We start from the raw sequence: 13,426 nt of genomic DNA on the forward strand, positions 1-13,426 counted from the left end.
CTTGAACTCGAGCATTGACTGCATTCAGACTCGGAAGGTGCAGACGAGGACATGGACTTGTTCATTGATAAAAACAGTTTTTTTTTCTTTTTTAATCATTTGGTATAAGATATTGATGGCTAGTGCATTTGTTTGGCTATTGTGTCACAAAGTAAATAAACTCCCTTTGAAATGGTGACAACTGTGTCTTTTATGTTTAATGTAGGCCTGTTTTTATTTGTATGTCAGCTCTTTGACTGCCGGAGTGGAGGTGACTCAACCTTGATGACTTGGACTCAGACTAGGGTAATGTGGACTCGACTCAGGCTCTTCTTTGGTGACTTTCAATTCAATTCAATTCAATTCAATTTCAATTCACTCAGACTCGGACTCGAACACTGGGGACTCGAGACTCGACTCGGACTCGATCCAGTGAGTGGCTCTTACACTCAAAGCACCTACAGTAGTGTTTACTGAACTGAAAATCTGCTTTTAGCTTCTGTGGTCCTGACTAACTCTAAAACTCAACATTTTGGTATCCTTTGGTCAGTTTAAATCCTTAATCATCAACCATACCACCATAATCTGCAGTTGTTTTAATTGATTGTATATACGTCTGTTATTAAAAAAATAAAAATAAAAAATTATATTTATTAATTTATTTATTATTTGGTATTTATGTATGTATGTTGAAAAGGAGAGCTTGTCCTCGATGAATTCTCGAGTTGAAATATAAAATATAACACAACTCTGAGCTCACTAAATACGATCTCAAAATGTGTGAATCACAAAGGAAAAACATACAACGGTCTCTTTGCATGTGTTTCCATTGTGATTCACACACATTCCTTAAAAACGGACGTTATGCATCGATTGACTTGACGGCTGGTGAGTCACGCTTTTGCTGTCCGTGCGTAATTACGCACGGCGTGCTGGCGCCTCCTCGGCACACCCCCATCCTCTAATTATCGATTACTCTGGCTTATAATAAACAACCACAGTGACGTCCCGGGGTCTGTGTGACTCGGGCACAACACAAGGAAATCCCCAGCGAGAGACGGAGCTGCACCGCTGCTCCTTTAAGTCGAGAGACCTTCGTGTTGTGCCAAGAGAGTCTGATCAACAACAACAACACCGTTACAGCGAGCCGCTTTCACCGGATTTTTAGACCTAAAGTCAACACTCCGGTCCGGTGTAGATATCTGAGAGGTAAGATCCTGTTTCTTATATTACCGAATGGGTTATATATTGGGACCGACCGCAACAACATTGTCTGTTAGTAGGCCTATTTCATAGTTGAATCGATCAGACAGCGAATAGTTCATTCTTGCGTGGCGATCAAACGATATTCCCGTTATTGTATTACATGAGCTATTGTTGTTGTTGTCGGCCGGGAAGCTATTTCACACACCTGTTAGTTGAATTAGCCGACAGTGTTTTTGTCGACACGGTGTTTTTGTCATTATGTAAAAGGACGCCTCGGTTAATTCTCTGTAAACAACAAACGAGCCTCTGTGCTCCACTCGCCCAAACGTGATATATCTTTGACACATGTATGACGTTATAACTTCGCAAACATGTCTATTTCCATTCCCAGGCAACGGGGCCATTATATCTGTTGTACCCACCCAACCCCCGGTATCCATACATTCGTTGCTGGATGCCATTGCGGAAGTAGAGAGCGTGAGAGAAAAGCTCCGTTCTGGGGACATCTAGTGGACAGTACGGGGGGTGCCATGTACGGCTCGTCAGGGATGCCGGACCTGATCCCACCCAGCGGTCCGCCGCGACAGCCCGGTCCGACCGGCCAGTACAACAATCCGGGACACTCCCCCCAGGTTAACGGTCACGGCGGCGGCCCCAACCCTCAGAGGCTTGGGCAGAGGGCACCGAAACTCGGGCAGATCGGCCGCTCTAAGAAAGGTGAGTGAATTGCTGGAGAGCTAACGGCTGGTGAACTTGAGAACTGTTATGACTGACTCGGACTCTGGTGTAGTGTGTTACTACTAGACAGTAGACTTACTACGGTTTGGAGTCGGACCATACTACCACCATCACTATTATTACTACTGTCTGATTAAAATCCTGCCACTCACTACTGTTCACTACTACTATTGTTATCACTATTATCATTACTATTGTTATCACTACTTTATTGTTCGAAATAAACCATTCAAACTATTCATAAATAATCATTACTACTTGCACGTTGTTCTATGTTCTATTATTATTACAACCTATATTGGCTATTGTACCTGTACCCCCCACGGGGCCCCACCCCACCCACATGCTGCTATGACACTTGAATTTCCCCCAAGGGCATTAACCCTTTCACTGCCACACGATAGAAGGTTAACCCTTTACTATCACACAACCGACGGCGACAGCATCCGTGGAGCTAATGATGCTAATGATGGGGCATCGCCGTCGGTTGTGTGACTGATAGTAAAGCCGGGCTAACCTTCTGTATTGTCACAGTGAAAGGGTTAACCGGCTGTCGTGTGGCAGTGAAAGGGTTAATAAAGGAACTGTTGACTTGAACGATAACATTCTAATTTCATTCGCTAGAACACTATACTGTGTGTCAATAGTTCTTGTGGTGGAAAATTAAGTATTTCTACTGGAGTACTGCACTCTTGAGTAGTACTCCCAAGCGCTGAAATCCTGGAACTGGGACTGTCCACGTTTGGGAAATCTCTTTGCTGAGGGGTCTGTTTTATATGGCGGTGTAGGCTGCCACAAATAAACCTGTGCATTGTGCATCTGCAAAATTGTATACAACCCATCTTAAAAAAAATACTGTCTTTTACTATTCTGCACGGGTCCTACTAATAAGCACAAAGTACCCCAAAGTATACCCCAAAGTACCCTAAAATACCACAAAGTATCACGAAATACCTCTTAACATTTGTTCAATACAGATGTTAGTACATTTGGAGATTATAATATATTAAAATAAACATTTGTTTTGAAAATATGTGGTACTTTGGTAATGGGAAATGGACTGCACATATATAGCGCTTTCCTACCTGCACAAAGAGCTTTATAATTGCCTCTCCTTCACCAATTCACACATGCACTCACAGAGCAATGGCATCCAGACTCAATTGGGAGCAATTTGGGGTTCAGTGTCTTGCCCAAGGACACTTCGGCATTTGAACAGAAGGAGCTGGGATTCAAACCACTGACCATAGGCGGCGCGTATATTAAGGCTAGGGGCGGCTATGCCTACCCAGAATATTATGCTCGGAATCTTCAAATGTATATAATATATATGCGCAGGCTGCTGGCTAGTGTGTGTCTTGTGCTGCAGCCGGCTCGCTGGCCGAGGTGTCAACGACGAAGGTGTCAATCTGTGGCAGCGTTTAACATTCCAGGTATACAGGCAGTAACCAATCACGCATAGGCTCAGGTTAAATAATGTGGCCAATCACATCATTCACATGATCATCCTGAATCTGATCCCGCAGGCAGAGTAAAGCAAACATCTGTGTTCTGAATTTCAGCCCGCCGATCGCTTTGTAGAGAAGCGAGGAGAGGCATAACTAGCGATCACCTGAGGCTGTATGTTGTTTTATCTTGGCAAACAAGGGCTTGCTCTAAGAGGACATGATGAGAGTCCGAGTTCATCAAATCGTGGAAACTTTTTAGAGCTACTGTATGTACATTGTTTTCAAAGCATGATGAGATCTAAATTATGAAAAACTTTCACTTCATTGCAACTTGTGATTCAATTCTCACCAAGACTAAACGTCGCATTTATCTGCATTAAGGTAAGACAATGGTTCATATATTATTGGATGCCTTCATTTGAACACTTAATTTGCACTATATATAAATGAGTGGGGCTCGCTGTAGTAATATAGGCCTAGTAGTGTGTGTGTATATGAAATCAGAACCTGGACAGTTTGCGTGAAACTAAAAATAAAAGGTCAAATTTTTCTCACGCTGCGCGCGAGGGGCGTTCCTAATACAGCCTACCTAGACCTTAAGCCCATCAGCCGCCTATGCCACTGACCATTGACCATATGATCATTAGTTTACCTGCTCTACCTCTGAGCCAGTATTTTGTGGTACGTTGAGGTATCGGTATACTTTGGGGAACTGTGAGGTTCTTTGGGGTATTTTAGGGTGTACTTTGGGGTATACTTTGGCGTATTTCGGGGTACTTTGAGGTATTTCGGGGTACTTTGGGGATTGGGGTATACTTTGGGGTACTTTGTGGTGATTAGTAGGACCCTTCTGCACTTTTCTGCTAAGGAATCTACATTGCCTATATTACAACCTACTATGTTAATATGTACAGTATGCACTCAAGACTGTAGTAGTTCAAGTTCAACACTGTTTGATGAACAATCTTACCCTTAGCTGCCAGAGTTGTACCCTTCCGGCCTACTTGTTGTACAGAAACTTGTAAGTCACTTTGGATAAAAGTGTCACCTAAATGACTAAATGTATAAGTGTAACAACCCAGGTCCACTGACAACTCTTGACCTTTGACCCTTCCCTTCTCAGTTGACTTGGAGGACGAGGATTTGGACGACATCATGAACAACAACGGACAATGTCCTGTATCCCTGTCGCCCATCTCTTAGACCCCGCCGCCGGGAGCCAAAAGAAAGAAGAAGAGAGAATCCCCCCCCGGGATGCCAAACTACAAACGATCCGGCCTCGACCATCTCAAGTGTCCTATACGGAAGCTTGCAGTGGCTGAACACGACGCAAAGAAGGCAAAATGTACCTCCGGCTTCTACTGTACATAGTGTTTATTTAACTTGTCTTTTGGTCAGAATGTGATGGATTGTACTGCGACGTGTAGGGGGAGGTCCTCCACTGGAGAAATCGGATCGGCTAATCGATTTGAGTTAACGATCAAATCTGTATAAAAAAGAGAATTTGGAGTTTCACATACAATAATGCAAAAGCACTTCTTTTAAAATCTCTTACTTGTGAGAGATGTGCCCGTCGTAAAAAGAATTGTTCAGGAAATGACAAAAAAAAATTCAATAAATCGACTAAGAAATTCTTGGTTGACTTGAGACCAAACCGACAGATTGATCGACTATGAGGGGGGGGGGGGGGGGGGCTTACCACTTCACCCTCTCTACCGCAGATCTCGATGGATAGTAGACCCTTCTGCGCTCAGCGAGGAGCTGAGAGGGTGTGGGTATTTTAGGAGAGTGTGGGCATCTTAAAAGGGCTACATTTCTAAAGTTGCACTGAGTATATTGTTAAGATGAAAAGCACCCAATCAGCAGCCTTCTCTCTTTTTTATTTATTTTTAAAAAAGATTTAAAAAAAAACTGACAGGAAAAGAAGCCTGTTAATGTGTGAAAGCTATACGTTCACACTACAAGCCTTAGTGCTCGATTCTGACTTATTGCTCAGATCGGTATATATTTTTTTGCTTGTTCACATACAAAAAAAAAATGTGGCCAACATCAGATTCCAGTGTGATCACGCTCTACTGGTCACGATCCTGAACTGACCTGCATGCGCAAATGAACAATAATGAAGATGGGAAGATGGGACATAAAAAACATTGTGACAAATCTCAATCTAGAGGGACGTAAGTCGCATGACTGTTCAGACTGAGGTTGCATTGCAAAAAATCTGACCTCTATCTGATTTAGGACCACATTATGAAAGTGGCCCAAATCACAATTTGAAAAGATCAGATTCCATGTGATTTGTGCCGTTCACACTGTTATGAAAGAATCGGATCTGAGTCACACAAAAAGAAAGACAATCTGATTTGGACCGCTTTCACTTGCAGGTGTGTGAACAGGGGAGAACATTCAGTTTTGGGTCGCAAGGGGAGCCTCAGTCTTCACTCTCTACACTTCTGTAGGCGGTGGAATAGGCCACTGTCTTCCTGTGGATGGATAATCACTATTTTGAGAGTTATTTATGATCGAGAGGAGAGGGAAGCTTCTATGTGTTATTACGGCTTCAGTTATGTAGGTTTTGTTTTTATCGTTCACGGATGGGTATTCGCTTCGATGACCTATACGATCATATTGTTCTGTTTCTACGCCGCGTACTGGTGCACTTTGTCGGAATGCCTGTTATGTGCAGTGAAGCGTCTCGCCGAATTCTATGCATGGAGCATCAAAACATGTAACAGGTATCCCGCTATTAAGGGCTCTACTCTGTCTGGTTCAAGAAACACCTCATTGTTTTTGTTTTTTTTTCTCCTTAGGAGGTGCAGGCTTAAAAACGGCGCGTTGACCTCACTATAGTGGCTAAATCAAAGTAGTATGACATCATCGTAAACAGCACGAATGCTGATGTTATATTTCAGACGTGGCCTCAGCGCAGGTCGGGGGGGGGGGGGGGGGGAGCCGAGTTCCAGGATGCCCGACGTTACATCGTGGACATGAAGCGAGCCTTTCATTCAACCCAAATGTGAATACTGACATACCTGTAGGAAGACTTTACCTTCAACGTTGAGCATGCTGTTGGGAGTGTTTACTGTTTTTCTTTTTTTAAGACTAATGTTAGAAAAATAGGTTATTTGGACCCCCTCTTTTTGGACCGTCTTTTGGACTAGTGGCCAAAAGACGGTTAACGGTAATTAGCTGGGAGTCTTAAAGTTGGTATTCCACCAAAATTAAGTTCTAGGTTGTAAATCCCTTATTTTCTAAATACACCCCCCCCCCCACCCCCCATTTCTGAGCTCTCAAAGTAAGAAAAATGCATTGTGATGATGTCATGGATTGAAAGAAAATATTGTGCACAGTCATGTTTCTGTACCTACACAGCATATTAAATAATTCAAGATGTTTAATATTGTCACAGAAACAGGACTGCCCGTAAAATCTTCTCTCATCCAACTGCACTAATGTAATTCACTGCGATGCGTCTTTCTCACCGCAAGAGCTCACAACACCAAACTCCGAAAACAACCGACACAAAAATCATCTTGGAAAATGTTGGGCTACTTATCGCTGGATCACGTGGAACCACGACGTTGACCTCAACTTAAAGGAACACGCCAACATTGAGCTTATCGTCTTCTCCAGAGAGAGACAAGAAGATGGATACCAGTTTCCTCTCTGTGCTTTCAGTAGAAAGCTATCTGGCTGCATGTTAGCCTAGCTTAGCACAATGAATGGAAGCGGACATGACCGGTTAGCCTAGGCATTGTCCAACTAACACCTCTCTAAGCTAGGCTAACGTGCAGCCAGATAGCTTTCTACTGAACGCACAGAGAGGAAACTGGTATCCATCTTCTTGTCTCTCTCTGGAGAAGACGGTAAGCTATCTGAATTTCCCCAGTGTTTCTTTAAAAACTAGATTCAGTGGAATGACATTGTCGTAACTGACAAACGGCTCATGATTAGGTCATATCGCTGAGGTGCTCCAAGGATGTACGGTAACACTCGCCAACTTTGGGAAAAAAAGGAAGGGGACAGGAATTTAGTAGTAGACTACTTGGTGGTGGAAAGTAACTAAGTACTTTTACTCAAGTACTGTACTTAAGTACAATTTCGAGCTACTTGTACTTGTACGTGAGTATTTTCATTTTAGGGATTTTTATACTTTAGTCCACTACATTTCAAAGGAAATATTGTACTTTTTACTCCACTACATTTATCTGAACCCATCAGTTACTAGTTACTTTGAAGAGAAAGATTTTGCATAGAAAACATGGCAAAAATGTACGACGATTATATACTTTCACATTTGAAGCCTGTCAACTTCAAGAAGATGTAATCAGAGCAGCATAACTGGACCACATACCACTTTAACATCACCTTTAATCAGAGCAGCATAACTGGACCACATACTGGACCACTTCGACATAACTTTTTAGAGGTCAATGGACCGAGGTTTGAATGCTCCCAAGCACTGGAATACACTGGATACTTAAATACATTCAATAGCAAACACTTCTCTACTTTTACTTAAGTAGAATTTGAATGGAGGACTTTTACTTTTACCCAAGTACTTATTTATCTGGGTATTTCTACTTGTACTTAAGTAAAGGAACCATGTACTTCTTCCACCACTGAGACTACTACATTCATGCTCTGATGAAGGTTAGCATGTTTTGTTTCGATGGCCAAAATAACTTGGTGAAACTGACAAACCGTCTGTGTCCTTGTTCTCAGAGTCGGTGAGTGCAGCCAAATGTCTTATACATCCTGAGTGTCCCCAAGGGGACCAATAAAGGAATATCTTATCTTATATCTTTGGAGTATATGTTTTGTTTTGCACCATAGTATGTTTATTTCTGGGACGGCACATCCAACTCCTCCACTACAACAGTGGTCTGGAATTCTTATTATTATTTTTTGATCACACATGCTTTTCGAAGTTTACCTCAACTTGACAAGACAGCCTCTAGGTGAATAGGCAAAGAAAATATTTAAATGGATATCAATATGAAACGTTCCCAGTTTATGTACATCTGAGAACAAATGTATTGCACGTTTTCTGAGATTTTATGTTTATATAATGCAAAATATATGCAAAAGAGATATTCCAGTGTAAGAAAAACGCATAAAAACTCATTCTTGGGAAAATGCCTGTTCTGTAAAAAAAAAAAAGGGGGTTCTGTATTGTAATTGTGATTTATGGACACAATCAGACAAAATTAAGTAAAATAAACAACTAATTGTTTGTTTTCGATATTTTATTGCCACTAGTTTGAAATAAGACATGTTAAGGAAGCAAAATATAAAATTATCTCAAAATCGACCAAAAGAAAAATATTTGCCTATTCACCTAGGCTGTCTCGCCTTAAGAAAGTAGATTCAGTGGAATGGCGTCATGGAAAATAGCTGATGACTAAATGTAACCGACGCTTAGGTCACACTTCTGAGGCGGTCTTAATTGACTGTATTCACACAGTGGCCATTTTGCTCTTATGTCATGCTCATGTTGGGATTCCTTTCCTGACATCAGAGCAAAATTGCCACCTGTGTGAATATGGTCAATTATTTTTTATTTTACATTATTGCAGTTTGACTTTTTAGTTTATCGTTGACGTCAAACTGTGGAATGACTTTGTGATGACTGGCAGCAGCTGGTGATCAGGTCATATTGCTGAGTTGTTGTGTTTTATCTTTTTTTAAGACAATGCTCTTTCACTTTGATCACTCACTGTTGTCACAGAGACGTTCACATTTCACCACCGGCCTCTTGCCTTTTCCAGCTCTACCAATCACAGCTAGATGGAGGTTGTTTGCATTTTGAGCATTTTGCATGGAAATGGATTATTATGATTCCCCCCCCCCCCCCCCATAATGCATCTTGGGAAATAAAAACTGATGAATATTTGTGAAAGCTTTTGGATTTTTACTTTTGTTGATATCTGAAAAACAAAAATCTAATTTAATCATCCTCTATGACACCACACAATCAATTATATCACATTGTGTTTTTATTATAAGTACATTGTTTGCACAATGGGTAAACTGTTAAAACATTGTTTTATGACTGTTGTGAAAAAGGTCATATTTAATCACAAATCAGCAAGATATATAAATTGTATAAAACATGTACTACACACATAAAAACTTTACAAAAAAGAAAAAGCTGTTTCAGAGCGTAGGATCTCCTTTTTATCTCATGTTTACATGACCAACTAGCTCTTGTCAAAAAGCAAACATCTTTAAGGATCTCATTCAGACAAAGGCATGGACTGGGTTTTTGTTGTAAAAAAAAAAAAAAAAGTCTGACATAAAATATATACGATCTTCTGCTTAAAAAATATAAGATATGTCAGAATTGGGCCATATGACTAATCTACACATGACAACAGAAACTTAATTCTGTAAGTAAAATAATAAACCACACGATCAATAATAAACCACATGATCAATAATAAACCACACAATCAACAATAAACCACATGATCAATAATAAACTACATGATCAATAAAAAATTGTATGATCAATAATAAACCATGATCAATAATAAATCATATGATCAATAATAAACCACATGGTCAAACACATCAACAAATGCAGTTTAATTCCTACAATATTGTGTTGCAACTAGTTTTGAATCTATTACAACAGGGTTTCTTAAACTATGGGTCGGTACTTGGTACCCTAAGTGGGCCTCTGTTGGGTCCCCGGGTGTGGTCTTGTGTAGCTCAATGGGTAGAGTGCTTAGCACTCTAGAGCAAGGCACTAACACTGGCACGGTTGAGGGTTTAATTCCCACTGGGGCCACCCATTCTAAATAAAGAAAAATGCATGCAGTCATTCCATTTTAAAGCGCAATGTGTCCCAGAAAAATGCTCGCAGAAACGCAGCCCTTCATAAGAGCACCAGTGTGTTATAAAGGCCACTGGGTGCCGCAGGGTGAGACCAGTCCACTTGGTTTGGGGCACGTATACTGGAATCGTGCGAGGACTCCTCCTGCATCACAGTGACAACAGCAGACCCCTAATAATAAACCGAGGAGGCACCTGTACCGGAACGATGACTGTATTGAAAAAGTATTTCATATGCGAGCAGGGTTTGTAACAGGCTGGTATGAAGAGCTGGCCCCCCCCTGGCGTAGTAAAAGGCCCTGTGTGAGACAGTCACCATATACAGTCGGTGCTGGTGTGATGTCGCACCCAGCTTATGGTGAGGGGCCAGGGCCTATTTTAAAAACCACGCACAGACACACCACCCGAGTCCCTTTCCCCCGTGACACAGAAACCTCTCAGTCAGCGCTGAGGGAGGAGCCCCCACACTATACTCACCAGAATGGATTACTTTCAATTACATGGGAAACGCTAATAAGGGGACTGGTTTTAGCACGGAGGCGCGACTGTTGGCCATTATCCTCCATTTTGGCTCCGGTTCAAGCGGGTACACCCTCTACTACACGCTGTCCATTATTTCGAGAGATCCAATTATAATGTATTTGTGAAAAGCCACTTGTAAACAATTGTGGAATGTTTGGAAGGGGTGAGAGACACAAGTCAGTGGGCAATTGAGAGGAGCTTACATGATAATCGGTGCTCAGGGGTACAATCTGAATGCAAACTTCACCTTTCGGTAATACTGCCCTCTGTCAATCATACATACTGTAACTGCCCCCCCCCCCCGTAACTTCAATACACACCCGAGCCTTAAAGGGGAACACCACCTGATTTAAGAATTCATACATGTTACTCCTGGGTCCGAGAAATATTAGTGAACATGGGAGATTACATATATATATTTTTTGTATTTGGGCAGTGTCCCCCTTTAAGACTGGGAGGGAGGGGGGGGGGGGGGGTCCTTCTTAATCCGGTTTTAATTCAGGTCCTAAGCTGTAGGAGGCGCTCTCAGACGTACTCCTTTGTGCTGCCCGCCGGGCCCGAGCGGGAGGCGGCCATGGACGGATATTTGGACACTTGCTTCTTCCTGGGACAGGAAGCCGCCAACATGGCCCCGCCCAGGACGTCCAGGAGAGCACCGCCCCATGCAATGAAGATGGCGGCGCCGAATTCGAACCTGGTAGAGAGGAGAGGAGAGGAGAGGGGCAGATGGATGGATGGATGGATGGATGCCACCTGGTTTCCACACTTAATTTGCATGGAAAGCAGAGATTCTGAGTTTGTGATTCCATGATTTAATGGCAAATCATTCATCCATGTGGCTAACTGGTCAACAATCGGATGAATGTTGATCCAATGTTCAAATACCCATATATATTCATATTCAGCGATATCCAGGGAAGAATGTCAAGGAGATTAATTAATCTTGAGAATAATAATGGCATGAAGGTTACTCACTTGAATTCACAGGTGTGTAGGGATTATAGAAAGCCCGGATGATGTTATGAGCAAACAGGAGCACGCCACTATCGCACACAGTCCTGTTACGGGTAGGGGGTGGGCATGACAAAACAACAAAGGAACAACGAGATCAATCAAGTCCATTAGCACATCATCAAAACCTGAGATGGCAGCCAAACAATAGGTCACTAGGGCCGGCTAGTTATCGACTCGCAATCCGTAATTAGCTTTTAGTGCTATTGTCCTCCTGGAGCCAGCGAGACCCTCTTATGTGAGGACCAGCGCCAGTAATACTGGCTTCATTCAGAATGATGACCTTCTAAGGACCTGGGTGCAGCGAGAGAGGGAGAGAGAGAGAGAGATAGAGAGAGAGATAGAGAGAGAGAGAGAGAGAGAGAGAGAGAGAGGGAGAGAGAGAGAGAAGGAGAGTAGTGTTTTGGCTGGGGATATGACCCGACTCAACGTACAGAAGGCTCTCAGATCTGTAAGGCCGCTGTGGGCGACTGATCTCGGGTGGCTTTTGATGTTATGAAACTTGGGTTTTTGGTCTATTGGTGTAGCTATGGCAGGCGGGGTCAGAGGTCAGCTATGTAACTGTCAGTCATTCAAAAGAGGCCTTGCAGGAATGTTTGTGTAGTTTTCCTTCCTCCAACATGGCTGCATGTAACTACTGGTAGACTGGATGTAGGACGATCCTCTCATCACAAAGAGTTCTTTGGTATTTGAATTTTCATATATTTTTTTTATTATTATCTTTTCCCCCCTTCTTTTCCGTTTTTCTCCCCTCCCATGTTAGTCGTTATGCCAATCCCAATCCCCTTCCTGGTCGGTTGCGCACTCTGCCCTACCGTCGGTCTGGGAGGGCGGAGACTATCACATGCTTCCTCCAACACATGTGTACCCAGCCCACCACTTCTTTTCACCTGGCAGCGTGGACTCTCACCGAGAGAGTGTAATGTGTGGAAGGTCACACTACCTCTCTTAGATCCTTCCCTCGCTGTGCAGGCGCCCCGACCGAACTGTAGGAGTCGCTGTCCACAACGACGCAGACCCACCCACCGGCTTCCCTCCCGCTGACTCTGCCAATCGAGCCAGTATGACGGCCGGCCAAGCCGGAAGCAGCGCTGACAGCTGGATTCGATACCAGTGTCTCTTGCGTTGGTGACGAGCGCATGTCCGCTGCGCCACCCAGCCGCCCCTGGTATTTGAATTTTGGAAGAAAACCTATTTCCTGAGTTTATCAAACTGAACAGTAGTGAACTGACCACGACCACAGCGGACACGTTGCTTGGCCATGTGATCAGGAGAACATCTCCTGGGGAACGCACCAATGCGGGAAGCGGATACGGACCACTAGCCTAGCTGGTCCGTATCCGCTTCCATTAATTTGTGCTAAGCTAGGCTAGCTACTGAACGCACAGAGAGGAAACTGGTATCTATCTTCTTGTCTGACTCCGAGAAGACGGTAAGCGTATATCCCATCATGTTGGCGTATTCCTTTAAGGATTTCAACTGACCAATGGAAACAAAGTTGAAAGTGTGTTTGTGATTAAAGTTACATACAGTGGCCTAATACTATACAGTTGTATGGCTTCTCTCTCTATCCTCCCTCCCACCAAGAGATGATTCCTCCGTCAGGGCGATGCGGGACTTGCGGACCTTGTTGTTCCCTCCACACGTGGTACACTTCCACACGTGGTACACTTCATGCCCAT

General features: G+C 43.1%; 1 protein-coding gene and 1 pseudogene across 2 annotated transcripts in view; one reads left to right on the forward strand and one right to left on the reverse strand.

The window, feature by feature from the left end:
• Window positions 1-949: 949 nt before the first annotated feature.
• On the forward strand, window positions 950-5,036 carry LOC311234134 (uncharacterized protein). The gene is made up of 3 exons (XM_084321250.1): window positions 950-1,188; window positions 1,577-1,902; window positions 4,495-5,036. Exons 2-3 carry the CDS (start codon window positions 1,716-1,718, stop codon window positions 4,572-4,574), a joined length of 267 nt encoding a protein of 88 aa, XP_084177376.1. The 5' UTR covers window positions 950-1,188; window positions 1,577-1,715; the 3' UTR covers window positions 4,575-5,036.
• A 6,222-nt stretch (window positions 5,037-11,258) lies between these two features.
• LOC311246005 (claudin-7-A-like) overlaps window positions 11,259-13,426 on the reverse strand; it is a 37,116-nt pseudogene continuing 34,948 nt past the window's right edge. Inside the window, exons 2-4 of the transcript in view lie at window positions 13,328-13,414; window positions 11,705-11,800; window positions 11,259-11,427 (exon numbers count right to left, since the gene is read on the reverse strand). The product of the transcript in view is annotated as a claudin-7-A-like (transcript). The remainder of the gene's footprint in view (window positions 11,428-11,704; window positions 11,801-13,327; window positions 13,415-13,426) is intronic.

Source organism: Notolepis coatsorum, assembly GCF_963971535.1.
Source record: "Notolepis coatsorum genome assembly, chromosome: 1".
NCBI lineage: Eukaryota > Metazoa > Chordata > Actinopteri > Aulopiformes > Paralepididae > Notolepis > Notolepis coatsorum.